The sequence below is a fragment of the Mytilus edulis genome, chromosome 5, assembly GCF_963676685.1.
Source record: "Mytilus edulis chromosome 5, xbMytEdul2.2, whole genome shotgun sequence".
Classification (NCBI taxonomy): domain Eukaryota; kingdom Metazoa; phylum Mollusca; class Bivalvia; order Mytilida; family Mytilidae; genus Mytilus; species Mytilus edulis.
In genome coordinates, this window is record NC_092348.1 from 12,115,810 (window position 1) to 12,140,083 (window position 24,274).

General features: G+C 33.0%; 2 protein-coding genes and 1 long non-coding RNA gene across 6 annotated transcripts in view; 2 read left to right on the forward strand and 1 right to left on the reverse strand.

Moving 5' to 3' along the window:
- Nucleotides 1-8,068, forward strand: part of LOC139522961 (ADP-ribosylation factor-like protein 2-binding protein) — a 29,387-nt gene extending 21,319 nt beyond the window's left edge. Inside the window, exons 4-7 of one of the 2 annotated variants that reach the window (XM_071316644.1) lie at nucleotides 4,738-4,844; nucleotides 5,350-5,435; nucleotides 6,341-6,437; nucleotides 6,812-8,068. In XM_071316644.1, the coding sequence (XP_071172745.1) occupies nucleotides 4,738-4,844; nucleotides 5,350-5,435; nucleotides 6,341-6,437; nucleotides 6,812-6,946 (425 nt within the window). In that variant the 3' untranslated portion in view covers nucleotides 6,947-8,068. The remainder of the gene's footprint in view (nucleotides 1-4,737; nucleotides 4,845-5,349; nucleotides 5,436-6,340; nucleotides 6,438-6,811) is intronic. The other variant, XM_071316643.1, reaches the window with a different exon arrangement.
- The window catches only part of LOC139522960 (uncharacterized), a 32,085-nt gene extending 9,464 nt beyond the window's left edge, over nucleotides 1-22,621 (reverse strand). For 2 of the 3 annotated variants that reach the window (XM_071316639.1, XM_071316641.1), the window contains exons 1-6: nucleotides 22,454-22,620; nucleotides 20,977-21,094; nucleotides 20,440-20,519; nucleotides 18,516-18,713; nucleotides 18,200-18,317; nucleotides 17,729-17,808 (exon numbers count right to left, since the gene is read on the reverse strand). In XM_071316639.1, coding sequence (XP_071172740.1) covers nucleotides 17,729-17,808; nucleotides 18,200-18,317; nucleotides 18,516-18,713; nucleotides 20,440-20,519; nucleotides 20,977-21,094; nucleotides 22,454-22,538 — 679 coding nt within the window. In that variant the 5' untranslated portion in view covers nucleotides 22,539-22,620. Of the gene's footprint in view, nucleotides 1-17,728; nucleotides 17,809-18,199; nucleotides 18,318-18,515; nucleotides 18,714-20,439; nucleotides 20,520-20,976; nucleotides 21,095-22,453 lie in introns of all 3 variants that reach the window. The other variant, XM_071316640.1, reaches the window with a different exon arrangement.
- On the forward strand, nucleotides 21,840-23,590 carry LOC139522962 (uncharacterized). The gene is made up of 2 exons (XR_011664538.1): nucleotides 21,840-21,944; nucleotides 23,472-23,590. It is a non-coding gene; the product is annotated as an uncharacterized lncRNA (long non-coding RNA).
- Nucleotides 23,591-24,274: the final 684 nt, after the last annotated feature.

The following is a 24,274-nucleotide window of genomic DNA, read 5'->3' on the forward strand; positions in this document are numbered from 1 at the left end:
AAGATTTCTCTTACGATATTCGTAAGATTAAATCTTAAGATTTATCTTAAGATTTTTTGTGAAAAGGGCTACTGATGTTTACTGCCTTACAGAATGCGCATACAGCTGGAAACGTGCTTATAGGATGTTAACATTGCCCATTTCACTTTATATAGCCCGTCAACATTTTCCTACTTTGTGTCTTATTTTAAGGTCAGAGCAGTTGTTTAAACTGCGTAAAATATATTTTACATCGCAATTCACGTGACATTTATATCATGCAATTTTTCCATCTACGCATCAGTTGATGTTAAGTTGTTTATTTTTTCACTTATATTCAATTTTTTACAGTACATATTCTAATTTGGAATTTCATAATAACTTTTTCATGAATAGCTTTTTGTTTATTTCGTTTATATTTGTTTTCAGATTGTTACATGATAGATAGAATTTTCAGAATTTATAGGAATTGCGTGGCCCAAACCGAAAGATTTTTTGATAGTGTATGTTTGTATTTAAACGTTTCTGATGAAATCTAATCAAAAACGCGTTTTGAACGCCCGAAATTTATAATGTGCTTACTTCACTGTTCTTGCATTTATCATGTACACTCTTAAACATATAAAACGTTTTAAGTCTTTATGATTTGATTTTGATTTGATTTTTGGTGTTTAATGCCACTTTTAAGCACCGTATTTAGGCTATTTCGTAGCGTCCAGTTTTTATTAGTGGAGGAAGCCAGAGTGTCCACAGAAATCCGAGTTAATATTTGAGTCAAGTGCACCTACACGAACTGGGTTAGAACTCACAACACCAGTGTTAACTGGCTAGTGCTTACAGTAGTAACTACTTAGAACTCTCGGCCACCGAGGCCCCTTATGCATTTATGTATAAATCCATTGTGTATACACTTTTGAAAATTAAATTCTCCCAACATAACGTTTGATCATATCATATATACTCGTTTACTATACTCTGACGTCTTTTATTCATACGTTGCACGACTCAGAAAACCAAATAGGGATCACTGGGAAATCCACACTCGGATAATGAATTACAATTTAATTTTTTAAAGTTTACCTTCTGGTGAAGAAAATGGTCTATTGTTTAACAACATTGAAACACAATAATTTCTATATTTTTTAATATAAAAAGAAAATTTGGTATGATTGCCAATGAGCAATGAGACAACTCTCCACAAGTGACCAACATGACACAGACATTAACAATTATAGGTCACCGTACGGCCTTTAACAATGAGCATAGCCTATACTGCAATTAATCAATTTAATATCAATGGTTTTACCTCATGCATAGCTCTGAGGTAAATGTAAAGTATAAATAAATTATAACAAAAAATACAGAACTCATCGTATACATCCAGTCATATCAAACACAATAGAGCTATACAGATACATGTATTCATAAACCTCACTCTCATATTATTGCGAGTATGGCGGATGGATGCACAACGACTAAAACAAACCACCAAAGGGCTATTTATTATAATGTTATTCGTATTTTATAATAACCCAACGTTTTACCACCAATGAGTAATAAAAGTTGTCAACAAGAAGCTGATACAGTCAATGTATGATAAACTCCGAATTTTATTGTATGTTACTATGCAGGAAACTCCGGATGCAAGGGACAACATAGATTACAATACCGGAATATATACAGTAGAAATTGGCAAACCGCAAACAATTATTAAAACTATTTTTCAAATTTTACATATAAATACAAATACGGTTAAAGTTGTCATAGTTTATTCTGCATATAAGAAAATACTTGTGCATTATTGGCTTTACAAATTCTAGGTTTAAACTTTCTTTTGTGACGTTAAATCCAAAAAAGGACTTAAGACGCAACACATTCATACTATGGAATTAAAATATAAAAAATGCATTCATTACTTTTTTAGTAAAGGTTTCCTTTGTGAGTCAATTAATCTTAACATATTGACAGAATATATATGATTGCCTTTTATAAGTTAAACGAGTTTATTATGTTGGCCATAAACATGTACAGTTCAGTTGTGATGACACTTTATTACATAACAGTAGCAATGGTGAATATATTTTATTTCGAAACTCATCGCAATAAAGTACATGCTTCGCGTAAAAGATAAGGTACGAAAAATAAATGTTACCGTCAAATGAAAGCGAGAACGTATTGCTCCTATTGAAAAGAAAATTCAATATTAGAAAGATAACATTATCGTATAAGATTGATGAACAGACAGTGAACATAAATTATCAATTTCTCATTACCTTAAATTGAATTGAGAATAGAAATTGGGAAAGTGCAAAAGGGACAACATTCCGACCAAAAGGACAGAAAACAACACAAATGCCACCAATGGGTATACAACACAGCGAAAAATCCAGAACACAGCGGCGGACTAATCCCTAAACAAAGATGTGAACTCGATCGGTGAAAATAGACGTCACACTCAAACACATATTAAGGAACTCAAATAAAAATTAAACAAAATACACGAATAACAATGGTCAGAGACTCCGGACTATTGACAGACGCACTTTTTTCTTTAGATAGCGATTGCAGAATTATCCACATTGAGCTTTTTGATAGTTGTATGCATGGATGGAAAGAAATAAGTCATGTCAACATTGAAGAACCAAGTATTTTCAATGAGATTTTCAATGAGATTTTCAATATGAGGACCCGGTTTTGTCTTTATTTAGGATCCCGTTTTGTTTCGTTTCCAAAGCCCTTATCTGAACATTTTCTATTGAGAGAAATTTAATAAAGTAGCATAGTATATGATAGCACGTTCAAAGATGTATTTTCCTGTGAACTTTACAAAATAGGAAATAAACGTAGTTTGCGTAATCAATTTGCGAACTAAGCTGTTGAATTACACAACTTAACTCGATGGTAAGATTACGATTCCCCAATTTACGAAATCTAGATGTATACAACTTAACCTTGTTGTGATATTACGATTCCCTAATCTATGAACTAACCTGTAGAGGTATACAACTTAACATGGTGATAAGATAACGATTCACGAAGGATGCAAATACCACATTATTTTACAACTTTAACTACTTAAAAATATTTCTCATGACATCAAAAGCGACAACTGAGGGGAACAGATAACTTATTTTAGCAGCTCATTCTTGAAAACTCATACATGTATGCTGTTACAGCTTTACAACACAGCAACTTCACAATGATAGATGATCCATGCAAATAAGGTCGGTCTAATGAACCCTGTCATAACGACACATGCACCATGCACCAAATATAGTGGCAATAATACTTATAGCATCAGCTATATGGAATTTACCAGGTAAGGTCAACCTGTCCGACAGACAAGGGAAACTTTTAATAAACGCCATGTATCAAACATAGTTGTCTTATCAGACATTATAAGTGTGAAATTCCCAAAAAGTACTATGTCATGTTTTTGCAGTCGCTGAACTATGAAAATGTGGTCAATGACCATGGACATAAGACAGACGACGGACACCTTTTAACTTTAGAGATGTGTATGCAAGGTGTGCAGCAATCAGGTATTAATTTCAGACATACAGGTTTTATACAACTAATTCAAGGACAGTCTCTCAGTTGACACAGTTCTTTTATTCCATACTTTTGCTGTTTTAGTATTATTGCACAATCTAAAAATTTCATGATTCACAGGTCTATAGAAGGTGAAAATGATCTAGGTAGCGGAACATGCAGTTAAAGGGTAATGCTATCTTTTTTCATCCTTCTTAACAAGAGTGCCGATTGTTTGCTTTAAAATAGGTTTAAAAAAGAAATCGTCTTCATAATTTTAGTCTTTGGGAGAAATTTTTGTTTTGAACAGATTGACACTTCATTCCTCTCTAAGACAAGATACTGATATTTTTGTTCAATTTTCGTACATAATTTAGGCCGTTAGTTTTCTCGTATGAATTGTTTAACATTTGTCATTTCGGGGCCTTTTATAGCGGACTATGCAGTATTGGCTTTGCTCATTGTTGAATGCCGTATGGTGACCTATAGTTGTTATTTTCTATGTCATTTGGTCTCTTGTGGAGATTTGTCTCATTGGCAATCATACCACATCTTCTTATTTATGTAACCATTATTTCTTTTTTTATCTTTGCGGTTTTAAATGGGAATACTTGTGTAGATATAACCTTAGGCGAGCGTCACATGATCCCTGTGACACCCACCTAGATCCATACCTGTATCATTGAAGTATACTAAACATCTCAAACTAATCATAGTATTACGTACACAAATTACAATTTTTTTTTTATTTAACTTAAGAGGAAGGAAATATAACATTTTATGATTAATTCACTGACTACTGATGTTTGTTGGATATGACGTTTTATCGACAGTTGAAATAATTTGAGTATTAGTGTACAATTGCACCAATTCAGAATTTCCAACACTTCCTACAAGTATTTGACACTGGCGCATAATATACATTTCAAAGCGTCGCAGTATTCAACAGTTCCTCTTGTTCTTTTGACTAATGTGGACAGTGTCTAGAACTGTTCCAGTTGTCTTCCCATCATCGTCAACACAGAAACACATTGGCCTGAAATAACATTTAACAGGGTCATAACCTCCATCAGACTGACAGCTGAACAATTTTCCAACCAATCCAGATGTACGAAATTCGTCAGAGTCAAGTGCACATTCTTGAAGAAAAAGAAATATATCATGTATATCAAAGACTGATATTAATCATAGATTATTCAGACTAAAATAGTAACCATTATTTTTCAGAAGATGAATTCCAGACATTGCAAAATAATTTCTTAGAAAAATATTACCATGAATTTGAGGACACTGAAGAAAATAAATTTGTTTACACAGATATACATAGAGAATATGTAAGTATAGATTTTCCTTGTAGACTTGATATGGATATGGTCAATAATATTAAGAAAGTCTTGGTTATTTTAAAGCTAGTTATTACCTTTCTAAGTTACATTTGTTACCTGTCCTCTGAGAAAAAATATTGGTAGAAAAGAACAATGATTAAAAGTGACAGTCATTGATTTTACTGTGTGTAAGGAAAGGGTTAAAACTCCTTTAAAAACAAAGTATAACAATCTAAATAAAGGTTGTTTTCTGGACTTGACAGCTACATTGTACTATAATTGGAGAAACAAAACCTTTATTTCTTAAACTTTTGACTAGTGTAAACGTAAACCTTAGGATGATCCAGATTGACCTAAAATAATTTTTTCAAATGATGTTAAGCATATACATGTTTAGTCACATTGGATAATTAGCAAGCAAATACATGTCTCATTAAAATTTGTAGGCATCAAACATTTGTCAAACTGAAATAATTTTAACATGTTTAATAATCTAATTTTATTTTATTTTCAGATTGAATTAATAGAAAAATACTTAGAAGATGAATTATCTAAACGAATACCAGAGTTTTCTATGGTAGAATTTACAAGACAAATAATGTTAGTACTTTTAACATATGAATCACCAACATGAGAAAATATTTATTATGTTTAAAAAAACAAAAGTTGTTATCAACATGGTCAAGGAGAGATTAAGGTGTAGTTAAAAACACTAAAAAAACACAAAAAATATCTGTTTATTTTGAAAAAATATTTTTTCTTACTTTGGTCTGATACTGTTAATAAAAGGGTTCTAAGTCCTTATTACTTAAATGTATTGAATTTCTAATGTCCATGCATGATGATATTTTATTCTTCACTCAATTAACCGTATGCAAATGTTTCTACTGTGAAAAAAATCATCATAGTCATATTCTTGATTTAGAGTGTCTTTAAAAACTACTTAGAAGTCTTAGACACATAAATAGAAAGAAACCATATGTATAAACAACACTCGGACTTGTCATACATGTAGAATGTTAGGAATACAAGATCACAACATTATCTATGGTAAATACACTTTATCGCTATTTGTCCGCAATTACTGGATATCACACAGATTCCCATAAAATTTTGACGTCACAAAACAAAATAGCTGACGCCACAATTGAAAAGTGATTGTTGTATGCGTCAAAAGTTCAAGCGGCCGAGTCAGCCGGGATTAGGGATAAGGTGTATTGGTAATAGTGTGACTAGGGGTTATTAACAGCATGAATTATGCATGGCTTAGCTCTAAGTATATTTATGATAATTGAATTTTGAAGACTTTTTAAAGAAGTATTTGTCTGGTTGGCAGGTTGGAAAATAATAAAATTTTACTTTTTTTATTTTTATGCCAATAAATGATACTACAAAATTCTCAGTGGCTGATCATGCTGATCTAGGTTTAAAATAAGAAGCATTAAAATATTTTGTTGGTTGACATTGACTATATCATGTATGTCATTATATTTGTTTAATTTCAGAGAGAGAAGAAATGAATTAGATGGTGAAATATTTGAAATGTTATCAACCTTTAGTGACTTCATGGCATTTAAAGAAATGTTTTCAGATTATAGAGCAGTAAGTTTAATTATGTCACTTTCCAAACATTAGAACATCTATTCATTTTTATGTGGAAAACTGTTACGCTAAAGGTAAACCACAAGCAACAAGCAATTAAATGACACCTAAATGTACCGGACTGTTTTCACAGAGATTTTTCTCAATTTTCCAAGTAATATTCGCTTTTGAATTGGATGATTTATTAACTGAGTTATCTTTTCATTACAAAAAAAACCCAGCAAGGAGCGTGATCTCATGATCATCTCTAACATCAACATATTTCAATTATCCAATATTTAGAGACATGATTGACATGTGCATATTTTAAATTGTAACCTTTTGCTAGAAAATGTTACATTAATAAATATTTCAATTTTATTTATTTCTTTTAGGACAAGGAAGGGAGATCAGTAGATCTAAGTTCTGGTATTACAGTAACACACGTACATGAACATGACCAAGGAAGAAATGGAGACGAATTCTCATTTGACTTTTCACTCACTGGAAAATTGTTTGGACCAAAGTAAACTTCCACAATATTCGGAGAAATGTTTTAAGTATTAGATCTGTGTCTGTTTACCGCAGCTTTAAGAAATGGACCTCACTCTAACCATTACTTTGATGCACAATGTCAAGGTCAACTGAAGACCTCTCTCCAGTTAAATGATGTGTACATGAAAAAAACTTTTAACAGTCTTAGTTTTGCTGTATTTATCCTTATCTGGTAATTATTATTATTGGAAATGATCTTTATCGGAGGAATGCATGAAAAGTAGTTGTTGAAAGAGTTGAAGTTGAGAATATTTCACCATTATTAAGAATTTGAAATTATAATAGACAAGGTCACACACTGCCAAACTCTTTATTTTATATTTATAAATGCTCTTATTTTCATAGTACATTAATTTATACATTAATAATCTGAAATTGATCAACAACAAAAAAGAAAACAGAACATTATAGATATTTTCACATTTTTCTTACTTAAAAATATATAACTTCTCTCATTATTTTTTTTTCTGTTCTAATCCATAGAGGATTATGGTTGTACACATAGTCTGTTTTGCTTCTTCATTTTTTCTCAAAGATTTAATATGTACTTGCTTTCAAAATCTATTAATCTTTGCCATTAAAAATATGTTATGGAAATTCTGAAAGCACATGTGTTTCATGTTAATTTAGTATCACTATATTTATTACCACCGACTTTCAAAAGGCTGTTACATTTCAGCCAGCTTAAAAAATGTACATGTGTCTTGTAATATTTCAAGTGGCTGTAATTTGAGATGAGATTCATTTAATATATCATAATAATTCACCAGATTTATGGTATATTTTTCAAAGAGTGCAAAATTATTCAAAATAGCAATGACAAGAAACCAAAAATATGTGCTTCCTTTAAAAGTCATAAGATAACATCATAGTTGTATACTTGGTTGTAAAGTGCTGCAAAACCGTCCAGTTAGATATATTGAATGAGAGGTGCTATAAGAAATGAATGATCGTGATGATGGTTTGTTTGTTATTTTAATGAAAGATATTGATATGAAATAGTCACAGGAAAAGTGTTTCTATGTTCATTTTATTATTATTTTAATTTGTATTTGTGTATTTGTGATTATATTTATAATAAAAGTTAAGTATACAAACATTTTAGTTTCTGTTACGCCTTACAAGACATAGGGTAAACTGGCAGTCATACACTTGTTGTTTAAAGCTTTATACTTGAGAAGGAGTCCTACATTGTATGCAGATGCTTTATGTTAAGAAGTCAGTCCTTCATGTGTGTTCATTGTCCTTGACCTCTGTTTTTAGCTCACCGTTCATAAGGAACTGTGAGCTTTAGCCATCACTTGGCGTCCTATGTCGTCGTCGTCCGTCTGGTGTCAACTATTTAAAACATCTTCTCCTCTGAAACTACTGAACCAATTCCAACCAAACTTTATCTGAATGATCCTTAGGGTAGCTTAAATGAACAATGTGTTTTATTTTCTTATTCGTCAAAAAACATGGCCGCCATGGCTAAAAATAGAACATAGGGGTAAAATGCAGTTTTTGGCTTATATCTCAAAAACCAAAGCAGTTAGAGCAAATCTAACGTGGGATAAAAGTGTTCTTAAGGTAAAGTTCTATCAGCCCTGAAATTTTCAGATGAATCTAACAAACCATTGTTGGGTTGCTGCCACTAAATTGGTAATTTTAAGGAAATTTTGCAGTTATAAAGATAAGCTGTAAACAGCAAATATGTTCAGCAAAGTAAGATCTACAAATAAGTTCATATGACCAAAATTGTCAATTGACCCCTGAAAGTGTTATTGCTCTTTAAGGACAATTTTACACAATTTGTTTATCATGTTTTTCTAACTTTAAAAAATCTCTAAAACTACTGAACCAATTCCAACCAAATTCAAGCTGAATGATCCTTAGGGTATCTAGAATAAAGTTTGTGTTTTATTTTCTGTTTCTTAAAAAAACATGGCCGCCTTGGGTAAAAATAGAACATGGGGTAAAATGCAGTTTTTGGCTTATATCTCAAAAACCAAAGCATTTAGAGCAAATTTGACATGGGATAAAAGTGTTCATAAGGTAAAGTTCGATCAGCCCTGAAATTTTCAGATGAATCTAAAAACCCATCCTTAGGTTGCTGCCACTAAATTGGTAATTTTAAGGAAATTTTGCAGTTTTTGGTTATGAAGAAAGTATGACAAAAAACTGCATTTTCAAACACTTATTAATAAACATTACACCAAAAACACAAATTACGATGAAATTGGACACTCAAACTCTAAAACGAAAGATAAATGCCAAAAAATCAAGGTGAGCGATTCAGGCTCTTGAGAGCCTCTTGTTTGTCTAGCCTTGAAGGAGTCAAAAAACGAGTCAAAGGTATGCTGTTTGCAGCGGTAGCGACAACAATGAATTAGTATGTGATAGATCTAGTTTATGGTGAACCACTAGTGGTAGGTCAATAAAATTTTAATGTGGTTGTATCAGCATTGACACATCTCATTTCCATGGAGATAATTCGTCCCTGCTCCCTCAGTCATGGTCTATTGACTTTTGAAAATTTTGCTTAGTTAACACGGTTAACATATATTAGTTTGTGATTAGGTCAGTTGAAAGGGAACCATTCGTTGTAGGCCAATGTTAAATGGAATTCAGTCGTATTTATTAGCATTTGCACATCTCATTTCCATGGAGAATATTTGGCCCCACCCCCTCAGTCATGGTCTTGCGACTTTTGAAACGTTTGCTTAGTTTACATGTATTTCTTTGTGATTAGATCAGTTTAAGATGAACCACTAATGTTAAGTCATTGGTATTTAGTATGTAAATGTATTGGCAATTTCATTTCTATATAGATTATATACAGTAGCCCAAACCCCTCATTATGGTTCATTGACTTTGAAACTTTTGCATAACTTACATGTTAAAGCATTGCTAATTTAATTTCAAATTTTGCGCTATCAAAATAACAAATAACAGTCAAACAAACACACTGACCTTACACTGTACCCATTAACAAAATATAGTTAATCTATAACTCATAAGTATATATAATAAATGAAAAATTCACACGACAACAAACTTTTTTAAGCAGTTACTGAACCATAATAAACACTCAACATGTCTCGCCTCGCCTGACCATATCGTAGAGCCTATTGTATTGGCCAGGTCAACTTTATTTGGTGTATGGAATGATTGTAAAGTGTACATGTCTACACGGCTGGCAGGTTTCATTTGGACTTTACCTTATTGTCATGTCGTTATTCGATAGAGTCCAATCGTAGACATAACAATTGGTATTTGCTGCTTCTCTACTTAGAACATGGTATTAGAAGTAAGAGCAGACTGTTCCGTTTAATCAGAGTAATTGGTTTGGGTAGCAAAATATGCCTTCTTTTGATTGTTGTCTTGTAAACTATCAGGTTAAAACTCCGTCTCTGCATATCAGTATAGAACAAAGGTGTCGAAATTCCAATCATCTTGACATTGCTATTGTTGACACCTTGATAGGCATGTAATACTGGCCACCGGACGTAAAGCAATATCAGCATCATCCTATTTGGAAAATTTTAATTAAGTGTATACATGCAGCATTAGTCTGCTCTTACTACTCTAAGATTCCACGAGATACATTCTACGAGGTAGAACATGTTTTTATACGACCGCAAAAATTTGGTCTTGTATTGGTATCACGTTGTCGTCGTCGTCGTCAGCGTCGTCCGAAGACAGATGGTTTCCGGATAATAAAGTTAGTATGAGTAAATAGGAATCTATAAGATTTTAACACAATGTTTATAACCATATAAGGAAGGTTGGGGTTGATTTTGGGGGTTATGGTCCCAAAGGTTTAGGAATTAGGGGTTTAAACAAGCATTTATCTAGTTTGAGGACATTATCGCACCGCGGGTAAATTATAACGTTGTGATTAGTTTAAAGACGTCACGTGGTGACCCCCTATGAAACCGTGGGGGGGTAGTAAATTTCATAGGGGGTTCAAGACGCGTTAATGGTGACGTCATCTATGAATGTTATTGTGTTTCATTGTTTATTTTTCAACAAAACGCAGCAGAAAAAGTCCGGCGTGCGATAAATCGTTATACGGTTAACTACTGACCCCCTACAGATCCGGCCTCACCCCTATGGATTTTACTAACCCTCTATGGATCCGTAAGGGGTCAGTAGCGAACCATATAACTTATAATAAGTTGCGTATAAGTATTTCACTTGCTCTGAAATTGTACCACAATGTTTAATACCATAAGTAGAAGGTTGGGATTTATTTTAAGGGTTATGGGGCAAACAGTCTAGGAATAAAGGGCCAAAAAAGGGCCAAAACAAGCCTTTTTCTAGTTTTAGGACAATAACTAGTGTGTTACTGTATGGATATCTCTGACATTGTACCACAATGTTCCATATAACAAAGGGAAGGCTGCGATTGAGTTTGGGGGTTAATTTCCCCGAACATGTAGGAATAAGGGGCCAAAAAGAAGCATTTTTCTAGTTTACAAACAATAACTTGTGTTTAAGTATATGGATCTCTCTGAAATTAAATAAAGGTTTCTTACTACAAAGGAAAGGCTGTGATCGAGTTTTGGGGTTCTTGCTCCAAGGGGGGTTTCAATAAGTTGGGGGCCAATAAAGGTGCCCATGCAAATAAGCATTTTTGTAGTTTCCAGTCAATAACTTGTGTTTAAGTGTATAAATCTCTCTGAAATTATACCACAAGTTTCCATACTACAAAAGGATTGTTATGGGGGGGGGGGGGGGAGGGGGAGTGGGGGGGATTATGGCTCAAATCATTTAGCAAATAGGGGCAAAAATGGGGGAAAACACGGGTTTTTCTGGTTAAAAGACAATTTAGACAATTCAAAAGTAGTGTAAGGGACGTAATCCAATTCCATTTAAAGAATGCTGTTATATATATGTTTGATTACCTCCCTTTCTCTGCTCGAAAATTATGTATTAAGAAATGATGGTTGTCTTGAGATGATTAGCTGTAATTTATTTTTAGAAGTTACTATTAATCAATATTAATTTTAACCATGACTGTATGACATTTCATATTTATGTATTTAAATGAGCAGTTATTGTTGCAAACTTCATTAGAAATTTGAATTGAGAATATTCATGGAATACGGGCAAAATGTACCAAGATAACTTTTTTTTATGTTATACAATTCATTGATCATATTCAGTATAAAAGTGACACGAATAATCGTAAACTTGTAACGCATTTCGATAATAGTGAAATTAACTGTTTCACTGTCTGGCCTGATTTCTGTAAATTTGCTCATACTGGTATATTGATCGGTTTTTTAAATGCCAATGTCCCCTGTTTTAGTGCGGAGTGTCCAGTGTTTGAACTTAATTGTCTATGATTTTTTTTCTTTCTAAAGACAAATATATGTCTCATTGGTGTTTTTGTTTGGTTCATATTTGTCCCCTTCCTTATACAAACTTCATCTTAGAAGTATTTGGCTGTTTTGTCCAAGTCTTTTCGTTGTCATACATTTTGTTTCAAACTTATGTTACCTGGTTTCAACGTAGTATGTTTTTCGATGTGAGCAGAACAGTTAAAATAAAACCAGTATCAGTTCAGAAGCTGGCTATACAAAAAGAAAAATAACAAAATCTATCTTTTTCTTTAATTAGCAGTTCAAGCTATTCATTTTGGTGATATGGACTGATGATTCCCCAATTTGTTTGCCATGCTGATCTGCACAATAGCAATGTGAACCGGTACACTGGATAGAGTCGTAGCTACCATCGTTAGTGCACCGAAACATCTTCCCAATCAGTCCAGTTGCTTGGTACTCTGCTTGTTCACGTGCACAATCTAGCAATATAAATAATTACTTTTATAAAGACGTGACTGTACAGAAATTTTTTAAAAGAAAAACAACATACTTACAAATGTATAAAGAAGAGAAATAATTAACACCGAACTGTTTTAAATGTGTGCGTTTGTTATATCTAATGGTATAATAATAAGTATCAAATAAATACGATCCACTCATAAACATTTAGATGACAACAGATAGGTTCCAACTGTCGGAACCACATTCTTGTCTCCTCTTTCCTGGAATGTGACCTACCTAATTTAATTCATCGTAGAATTTTCACTTACACGAGGAACACGACGGGTGTTCCCCACCAGTCTAGTTGCTTCATATTCTGCTTGTTCACGTGCACAATCTAGCAATACAAATAATTACTATCATAATGACGTTACTGAAAATCTTTTTAAAGAAAAACAACATACTTACAAATGTATAAAGTAGAAGTCATTCACACCAAACTATTTTAATGTATGCGCTTTTTATATCTAATGGTATGTTGGAAGTATCAAATAAAAACGATACACTCATAAACATTTAGATGACAACGGATAGGTTCCAACTGTCGTAACCACATTCTTGTCTCCTCTTTTCCTGGAATGTGACCTACCTGATTAGATTTATCGTCGAATTTTCACTTACACGAGGAACACGACGGGTGTCACATAAGGATAATCTGAGACCATCCCGGTTTTCGGTGTGGTTCGTGTAGCTCAGTCCATTGTTATCTATATATATGCTGTGTTGTGAAGACTATTGTTTGTCTTTTTGTCATTTTAGTTTTTTTGGCCCAGAATTCGTCAGTTCATTTCTAGATAGGAGTTTGAATATGCCTTTAGTAATTTCCACCTCTTTTTTTTCACCAATCTTTTGACAATAAGTTCTAATAATTCGTCGAATTTTTATGAGGAACAAAGTTAGCAGTCATGTCATATCTCCTTATTTATAAAAATCACCATTTTAATCAGGCAATAATAAAAGCTGAACAGACTAGTGCGCTACGATTAAATTAGATCATTTAAAACATTGCCAGTATCTTTTAATGTAGTAAATAGTAAGTTGTGTGTTTAAAAATACTCGCATGTTGATCTGAAATATAAGCAGCTAGTTAAAAGTCTTAAGCCAATGCAGATACATTCAGCAAAAACTAAATGTCAAGTCATTGAATAAAAGGAGATACGTTATAACAATGACAGTTTCATGTATATATGGAAAGCCCTTATAGTCCAGCAACTAAGTCTAATATTTGGTACAATTGATCTCTTTATGGTAAAAGCATCAAACTTTGCACAATTGCCGCCAATTTTAATATGGCCGCCAACAGTCATGATGCAGAGTCCCAAAAAAAATGTTATAATTGATCATTTGGATATAAAGGCACAAAACTTTACATATTGCTAGTTATGATGCTAATTAATCTTGCAACTTAAAACTCAACAAGACAAAGTGAAATAGAGCAGAAAAACGAACCTCACATTAGAGAATAGATGATAAAGCAACCGCATCTAAAAAGAAAACTAGACATAGCTTATCCGTTCAGTCCACCAAAACCCGTCGTTGTGCTTCTTCTGTAATGAAAATGAGCAAAAAGCCCTTCATGCATGAGTCCTCAACGTTTGGACAAGATATACGTGTGATAGAATGAGCAGTAAATCAAATGACACGTTGTTACTTGCAAAGTAACGCGCTGGTGATCTAATTGCACAGGAAGCAAGGGACCACTCTAAATGTTTAGTTTCCTTATATAATCGAGCATCTCGAATTGAATGAAAAATGATATTGCCGAATCTAAGAAGGAAAGACAAATCCATGGTATTGCATTTTCAGAACTAGTCTCTTATATAAATGAAACAAGATCATGCGATGAGACTTAAAGTGTTTACAAGTTGTCTGATCTATGTAACTTCATATGGAAAGAATAAAATGTCTAGGTGCAGATGTTTCATTTCGACTATGAACAACAACTGTCATATTCCTGATTTGGTACAGGCATTCTAAAATGTAGAAACTGGTTGATTGAATCGACTCTCTTCAATGCAGGACCAATGTCATCTTTGAAAGCAAGAATGTTTTCACGGCCTTGTTTGTAAGCATCTAAGTCAGGGAAATTAGATACAATTATGTCTTTAAGTCGAATATGACAGTTATTGTCCATTTGTTTGATGTGTTTTATCATTCGATTTTGCCGTTTGGTTAGGGACTTTCCGTTTTGAATTTTCCTCGGAGTTCAATATTTTTGTTATTTTACTTTTTAGGAGACTTTGATAATGAGTTTGTCAACATATCAAAAGCAGCTACGTTTATTCGTAAATATATTTTCGAATTAAATTCGGAACTTTAAGTAACCTTTCCAAAGGAATGTCTTCTGTACCCCAGTTATTGCCTTCTTTGGTCAGTATGATTCAGTTTAGACCCAACATCCAGGATCGTTCATATTCTCAGTCTACATTAACAGTAGCACAGCTTCTGATGTATAGATGTACAAAGAAACTATCCAACCGTCACATGAAAGATCATGAACCTCCAGATTGTGCTTATTTGGGTATCATGATCCACTGTAAGACTAGAGACGTGATCTAGTAGATACTTTCTTCAAACTTGGACTATCTGTCTCCAACGACCGAGTGTTAGAAATTTCTACTTCCATGGCCAATGAGGTATTGTTTGCCCAGCCAAACTATTACAAAATGTATTCACTTCATCTGCTGTAGACAACATTGACAACAATCCAAGCAGTATATCGTCAAAAGATTAATTCCATGGTACAGGTATATCTTTATTCGAACACATTTCAGAGGATGTTCAAGGCGTTGTTCAAACATTTGACCAATCTGAATCTATGTTGAAATGCCAGTCAAAGATAGTTTATCTTTTACCAGAGAGTTATTCAAATCCTCCACCAACTGTCCCAAGATTGAGCAAACCAGATATCCAATTAGTTGAAAGAGAACTTTCAATCATATGTTCTCATTCCCATCTGCAATAAAAGGAGATTTCAAATGGCTATAACATGTTGCGGAAAATTCAAGTGTTAAGGCTAAAGTGGGAACAAATATTTCATGGTCCGCCTTTTATGCTGCAGTACTGCCAGATTGGAATAAATTAGCAGCAGTGTCTTCCCTTCTACATCTGTTTCATGAGCAAGCAAAATCTGTTGCAATGATACGACATTCATTGAACATTATTCGTAGCACTGTAAGAAAGCTAAATCCAGGCAAAACTCCAGTTGTTGCATTTGACCAACCCCTTTTCACAGCATCAAAACTAATACAATAGAACTGGCCTTATATGTATGGTGAGGAAAACTCTATCATGATGTTTGGTGGCCTACACATAGAAATGGCCGCGTCCAAAGCTCTTGATAGTTGGCTTGAAGATAGTGGATGGACTAGTGTTTTTGTAAATGCACATGTATCATCAACAGGTACAGCTGATTCATTCCTAAATGCTTCTCATGTTACAAAAACACGTAGAGCACACAAAGTAACAGCGTGCACAATTTATCGTCTATTGTAAAACGCTTACTGCCAGAAAAGATGTTTTGAGGGATGATGAAGTTATCTTAGAATTTGAAGAATGGTGTTTAGAACGATCTAAAGAATCTCCTCATTTTAAATTCTGGTATATAACCCTCCAATTTGAATTGAAAGTCTTAATATTAATAAGGTCTATACGTGAGCCTCGTGAGGCTAACTTTTAATTTTTAATTATATATTGAAGCTCTCTCAAAGATCATCCCTTGGTTCTTTGCCTTAGACATGTTAGATCACACCAACTATTCACGATGGCTGCCAATTCATCTGCGTGATATGCTTTATTTTACCAAAAACGAATCTAGAAAACCACAGAGCATTCCTTGGCGGCAGCTGTGTTGTCAACAGAAAAGTTGTGAATTTTCTAAGGTCATTACCTGTAACTGTGAAACATTAGAACTCGCCAAAGACGCCATTTTTAGTTGTATCGGCCATTTTAATTTCATAGTCAATGTCACATATTACATTAAATAATAAAATGTTTGTATATACGTGCTTGTATTGAAAAGAAATTATCCATTACTTTTTAAATAATCTCATACCATACTTTAACAAACATCAAATTTTGACATGTTAAATGGCACCATTTTGAATATAGCCGCCATTTTGAAAATATAATCTATGAACCCAGGTATAAGTGATACATTGTAGGCCTTTGTCGATATCAAATGGTCAGTTTTACGGATTTAATAACTTTCTATCACACAATGATGGTGTATACATACTAATACTGTCAATCTTAGACATTTTGACGCGCCATTCTTAATTTAGACGCCATTTTGATAATTTCTGTATTATAAGGTTTAAAAAAATAATAATTGACATATCTTAATTGTATTTACTTAAGTTTGTGACATCTTCTGGACTCATTGAAATTGGAAGGTTTCCATCAAATGAATGATGTTATACTTATGTCGGCCATCTTGAATTTGGCGGCCATATTGGATTTTTTTCACGGCTCCATATCTGAATTTTGACTATACCCCTTAAACTTTCAATATGCCAAGTTTCATGCTTTTACCATAAAGTGATCAATTATTCTGATATCCGCTGGACTATTATTACTCGATCTTTCTTATGGAAGTTGTTTTGAATGTGCCCAATGAAGTTTATTAACTGTTCATAGTTTACTGAGACGTCATTTTGAAGATATTCTTTCAAAACCAATAGGTCATAAACAATCTTTACAGACAAAATCATCGAATCTGTTTTTCAATTATAATAGACTTTTTTAGTGTGATTTTTGGTCCTATTGCTATGCTTATTTGTGTTTTTTTGGTAAATGGAATAAAAATTTGTCTATCAACACCGGAGTCTTTGCCTCTTCAACAACTCTATTTTTTATGTACAAGTATGAAATTTACATGAGAGCGTTAGATAAATAATATTGCATTTATTAAATATATTGCAACAAATTAATTTATTTACTTACAACAAGTCTGCTGTTCAGCCTCCCATACATTGACATAGAAGCCTGGAATGTGTGTACCATTTTTTAAAACACAGTAACACCTGGAAAGACAAATCAAGAAGCTAAATAAGGACCAACATCTCGAAACATTCAAAGATAAATATTTATTCTAACAGTCTTTTAAGAACAAACAAAATTATTCGTAATGGTAAACGTTTATTTCACTGAAGTTTAAGAAGTGTTCACACCTTCGTTTAAAGTCAAATGTATAACACCAATAAGATCATATTTATAAAAGAGTTGCATAAGATACCAAAACAATGCCTTTGTATTGCCAAAATGTAAAATAAAAACGACCAAAAGACAAACAGAACTATGATAAACATAGCATAGAAAACTGATGACTTAGCAAAACGAATCACACCAGGTGCTCGACATGCCACACCCGTAACTGTATTGACTCCTTTGATTTGTTAAAATGGTTGTTCTTACTGAGATCCAGAACATTGTTTGTGGGCATAGTTTCCTATGGAATCACAGACCGGTATTCTTCTTCCTGGTACGTTTGGTTCCTGTTGATATATTCGTAACTCTCGTTGACAAGCAGTCTCTGCAATGATAAAACATGTAGCATTATTATAAGTTTATCAACGATTGATTATGTTAGATACAGCTGGTGGAATATGTTCTAGTTTGTTCTCATTACATTGTATACTAGTATTTATGGATATTTTTTTTTTAAACTGTTATTTGGATGGAGAGTTTTCTCATTGGCACTCACACCGCATCTTCCTATATCTATTTGTACCTTTTCCAATGATGCAATTTAAGCTATTCATTTCGGTGATATGAACTGATGATTCCCCAATTTGTTTGCCATGCTGATCTGCACAATAACAGTATGGACCGGTACACTGGATCGAGTCGTAGCTACCATCGATAGTGCATCGAAACATCTTCCCAATCAGTCCAGTTGCTTGGTACTCTGCTTGTTCACGTGCACAATCTAGCAATATAAATGATTACTTTTATAAAGACGTGACTGCACTGAAATTTTTTTAAAAGAAAAACAACATACTTACAAATGTATAAAGTAAAAGTAATTAACACCGAACTGTTTTAAATGTGTGCGTTTGTTATATCTAATGGTATAGTTCTAAGTATCAAATAAAAACGATACACTGATAAACATTTAGATGACAACAGATAGGTTCCAACTGTCGTAACCACATTCTTGTCTCCTCTTTTCCTGGAATGTGAACTACCGAATTAGACTTATCATTGGTTTGTACTTACTTGAGTAACATGACGGGTGCCATAATAAGGAGCAGAATCTGCTTGATCTTACGGAGAAATAGAGACCAACCCGGTTTTCGATAAGGTTCGTGTAGCTCACTCTATTGTTATGTTGTGTTATGAAGACTGTTGTTTGTCTTTTTGTTGAATGTTTCGGGTTTTATTTGCCCAGAATTTGTCAGTTCATTTTGAGATAGGAGTTTAAATATCAAATTGGTATTTTACACCTCTCTTTTTCACCAATCTTTTAATAAAATGTTCAAATTATCCATCGAAGCTTCATGAGGAACACACTTGGAAGTTATGTAATAACTCCTTATTTATAAACAAATAAATCAGGCAATCATAAAAGCTTAGAAGACTAGTGCTACGATTGAAATAGATCATTGCCAGTATTTTTGATGTATATATAAAAAAGCAGATATGGTATGATTACCAATGAGACAACTCTCAACAAGAGATGAAAATGACATAGAATTAACAACTATAGGTAATCATACGGCCTTCAACAATGGGCAAGTCCATTTCGCATAGTCAGCTACAAAAGGCCTCGAAATAACAATGTAAAATAATTCAAACGAGAAAACTAAAGGCCTAATTTATGTACAAAAAAATAACGAAAACAAATATGTAAAACATAAACAAACGACAACCATTGAATTACAGGCTCTTGACTTGGGACAGGCACATACATACAGAATGTGGCGGTGTTAAACATGTTAGCGGGATCCCAACCCTCCCCTAACATGTGACAGTGGTGTAATAGTACAACATAAGAACGAGCTATAAACATCATATAGTTAATTATGTAATTTAAAGATACTCGCATGTGGACCTGAGATATAAGCAGCTGTTTAGAAGTCTTAAGCCAATGCAGATACGTTTAGCAAAAATAAGTTAAAAAAAGTCAAGTCGTTGAAAAACAGGAGGTAAGTTATAATAATTGCCACTTCATGTATGCATGAAAAGCCCATATTATTCTTTTTTATGGGAGTTGTTTTAAATGTTACCAACGCAGTTTATTAATTATTCATAGATTACTGAAATATCTTTTTGGAGATTTAGCTCACTGTTACTTTATATGCAAATTACTTGCATGATCACCAATGTTGTCAATTCAATCATGAAATATTCCCCTGAAATCGGCTGGTATTTGTTCAGTTTTTTACTTTTTTCATTCTGTTTTTCAGGTTTTTTCTTCGACTATCGTATTAGAATCATTATACTTTTAAATAGTGTCACTGAGCATCAGAACAATTCTTTTAACCGACTTTTAAAAACCAACGACTCATACACAACCTTAACAAACTTATACCACACCTTCTTATATATAATTGATTATCGAATCTGTTTTCCAATTATAATAGACATTTTTCTCGATATATTTGTTTTATTGCTATGCTAATATAATGCTACTCATTAATGCATTTACTTACAACAAGTCTGCTGTTCAGCCTCCCAATTATTGACAGAAAATCCCGAAATGTGTGTACCATTTTTCAAAACACAGTAACACCTTGAAAGACAAATCATGTAGCCAAATAACATTTCGTACCTTTCAAATATTAATATCAATTCTAACAGTCTTTTAAGAACAAAAAAAAATAACATCGTAATGGAATACGATTATTTAACTGATCTCTATGAGTTAAAATGTGTAAACACATCTTTGTTTAAATTGAATTGTACCGCACAATTGTGTATAACATCCAAATTTTAATAATATAGATCATCATGATAAAAGAGATGCAGAGGATACTAAAGTGGAGAACAAACTGAAAATGCCATCGATTGTGACAAAAATAAAAATAAAAACGATCAAAAGAAAAACAAAAGTATGCAAAACACAACAACTAAAAACTGAGCAAAATGAATAACACCAGGTGCGCCGGAGATTAAGCAGATCCTGCTCGACATGCCACACCCGTAACTGTAATGACTCTCCTTTGAATTGTTAAAATGGTACTTCTTACTGAGATCCAGAACATTGCTTGTGGGCATAGTTCCCTAAGGCATCACAGACAGGTATTCTTCTTCCTGGTACGTTTGGTTCCTGTTGATATATCCGTAACTCTCGCTGACAAGCAGTCTCTGCAATGATATACATGTAGCAGTATTATAAGTATACCAACGTTTGATTATGTTAAATACAGCTGGTGGAATATGTTCTAGATTGATCTCATTATATTGTTTACTAGTATTTATGATATTTGTACCTTTTCAAATTATGCTTTATGTATTTTCTTTCCCCCCCTCCCCATTGGATTTTATTTATGTTAAATGCTAACATTATTACCAAATTAAACGCCTGTGTAACGTACTACTTTTAAAAGTTAACATTGCAATATTGTTTGACAAGATAAAAACTACATATAAGGACTTTTAAGTTATCAGTAAGTATATATTTCACTTCCGACCAATTAGATGCTTTCTATTATATATTCTCTGTAGCTTTTTAAGACTACACTTAACGGCAACAGCAATGATACTTATAATTATGATTTATAACCATATTGCAAACGTATATTACTAAAACTATCATGTAAGTTTAACTATCAGCCTATAACTAATTACAAAGTCATATCAAAACTCAAAGGTTCAACAGATCTTTTCTCATTTTCTCATTAGACAACACATTAGCTAAGAGACTTTAAAGAATTGTAAAATGATTTTTTTTGTTCAGTCATTAATGAAAGTGAAAGAGTGAAACATTAATTCGTTTTTAGCAGACATTTTAGTTCAATTTTGTCAAAATAAGTCAAGAAACATCGTTGAATCCGTATTCACGTGACCTTCAATTTAACCCCTTAGCTGCAGATTGATTACGCATGTATAAGACACGTTCACCCATTCAAAGAAAAAGAATGTCAACATTGAAAGTGAAACAAAGTTGAACCCGTTCGTTGACTGATTCGATCCACAAAACATCATTCTTATACAGGTAAAACGGTGAATAACTCATTTGTTAGCCTATATATAACATTAAATGAAACAGACCTAGTACTTGATAAAAAGAACGATTCACAAAACATATCGTCAATACCACGCTGGAACACAGTTATTTCGTAGTGCATTTCTTTTAGAAAATAAATTCAAATTAAAAACATCGTATCTGCTCTATCTCAAAAAGATTGGTACAGTTAAGTGTGCTACTATTGGGACAAATACATTCAGCATATCATTGTAATTTCCTCTCCTACACGATAACTGTGTCATTTAAACACACTTAATTAAAGTGCAGCATAAAAGGCAACTACTGACTAACAAAATAAAACGATAAAAAAAGTGTTCAATTAAATACATTTAAACAGCATCTCCTTGATGAAATAATTGAGCGGCCTCGGTAGCCGAATGTTTTAAGTAGTTCGACTACTGTATCACTATAGGCTGACAATCAATCAAATTTTGTGTAATTTAAAACTTTAAATCATAAAATCTAATAATATATACCTTTGATTGCGTAGACATAGGAAGAAGTGCCATCCAGAAAAATTAAACACAACAGAGTTACAATGCAAATATAATTCATTTGCATTTTCTACAGTTTGTATATCTTTCTCCTAGGACAATGCAACTGTCATCAAGCTCACGTACATATTATATATCCGTATTGTAGGGGCAAGGTTAGATTGAATTTACGTAATACAATTGATCTTAAGTCAATTCTTTTCAGCAGTTACATAGGTTACGAATCATATCCGCCAATAGGATAATGATTAAACGGAATTATATTAAAAAGGTTATAATTCAAGATAACTTTAAGTGCATGCACATACAGTCTGTCACTGAAAAGTGCTAGGAGGATTTTGAACATCTTAAAAACAAATCAGTTATTCATGCCTTATGCAAATTTAACCACAAATAGTTTCTGCTGTTTACTGCCTGGAAAATTGACATTTTGAAATGCATGCGCACACAGCTGGAAACGTGCTAATAGGAAGCTTATATTGTCCATTTCACAACATATAGCCCGTCATTTTTTTTTATATTTAAACCACAATTCACGTGACATTTATATAATGCATTTTCCATCGCCACATCAGCTGATGTTAAGTTGTTTATTTTTTCGAATAATCAAAAGATACAGCTGCCCGCAATAGTACTTATAGACTGGAGACATATTTACAAAACATCTCCTTCCTTCTGTATCAGTGTTTATAGAATATATTATTTTAGACTATTTGACAGTACAGATTCTAATTTTGAATTGGTTTTTTTTTGTTGTTTTTTTCATTTCTTTTACATTTGTTTAAAATTGTTAAAGACTAGAATTTCAGGATTTTTAGAAATTACGTGGCTTATTAATCCATCGTGTAAACAATTTTGAAAAATAAATGCTCCCACCATTACGTTTGATCCTTCCAGATATACCTTTTGACTATACTCTGACGTCATTTATACATACGTTGCACCAAACTCCGTACAGTGATCGTTTCCATTTTGTAACTATTTTCCTTTACTCCATTAGGGTAGAGTAGTATGCGGATCGGAGCTGGAACTGCCGGGAAGTTTGACGTTGCCCGGCTGAGGAAACCAAAAGGGATCATAGGGAAATCAAGACTCGGATAATGAATTACAATTTAATTTTAAAGTTAACCATCTGGTTTAGAAATTGTCTATTGAACTCCAAGGCAAACATAGACTATAGAAGATCTGCCATACAAATTCTTTCATAGATTCGTACCAGTATATATGACAATCATTAATTCACAATCAACACAGCATAAAGCTATGTATTTAATCAACATGTATCTTAAATAAAGAACCACATACCATGAAAAACAAGGAAGAAAAAGTTTCCTATAGGATAAGTAAAGTTAGATAAAGATATGTTAGATTTGTAAACCTTAATTTTACAATTATATAAGATTAGCAAGAAAAGTTCCTGTATGAGAGTTATCGTATCAATCCAGTCATATCAAACACAATAGAGCTATACAGATGTTAATAAAAGATGGACGAAAGATACCAGAGGGACAATCAAACCCATATATCGAAAAATAAACTGACAACGCCATGGCTAAAAATGAAAAAGACAAACAGACAGACAATAGTACACATGACACAAAATAAAAAAACTAAAGAATAAGCAACACGAACCCCACCAAAAACTAGGGGTGATCTCAGGTGCTCCAGAAGAGTAAGCAGATCCTGCTCCACATGTTGCACCCGTCGTGTTGCTTATATGATAACAAATCCGGTAAATAGTCTAATTCGGTATGTCACAAACGGCACCCTCATTTCATTGCGAGTATGGTGGATGGATACTCA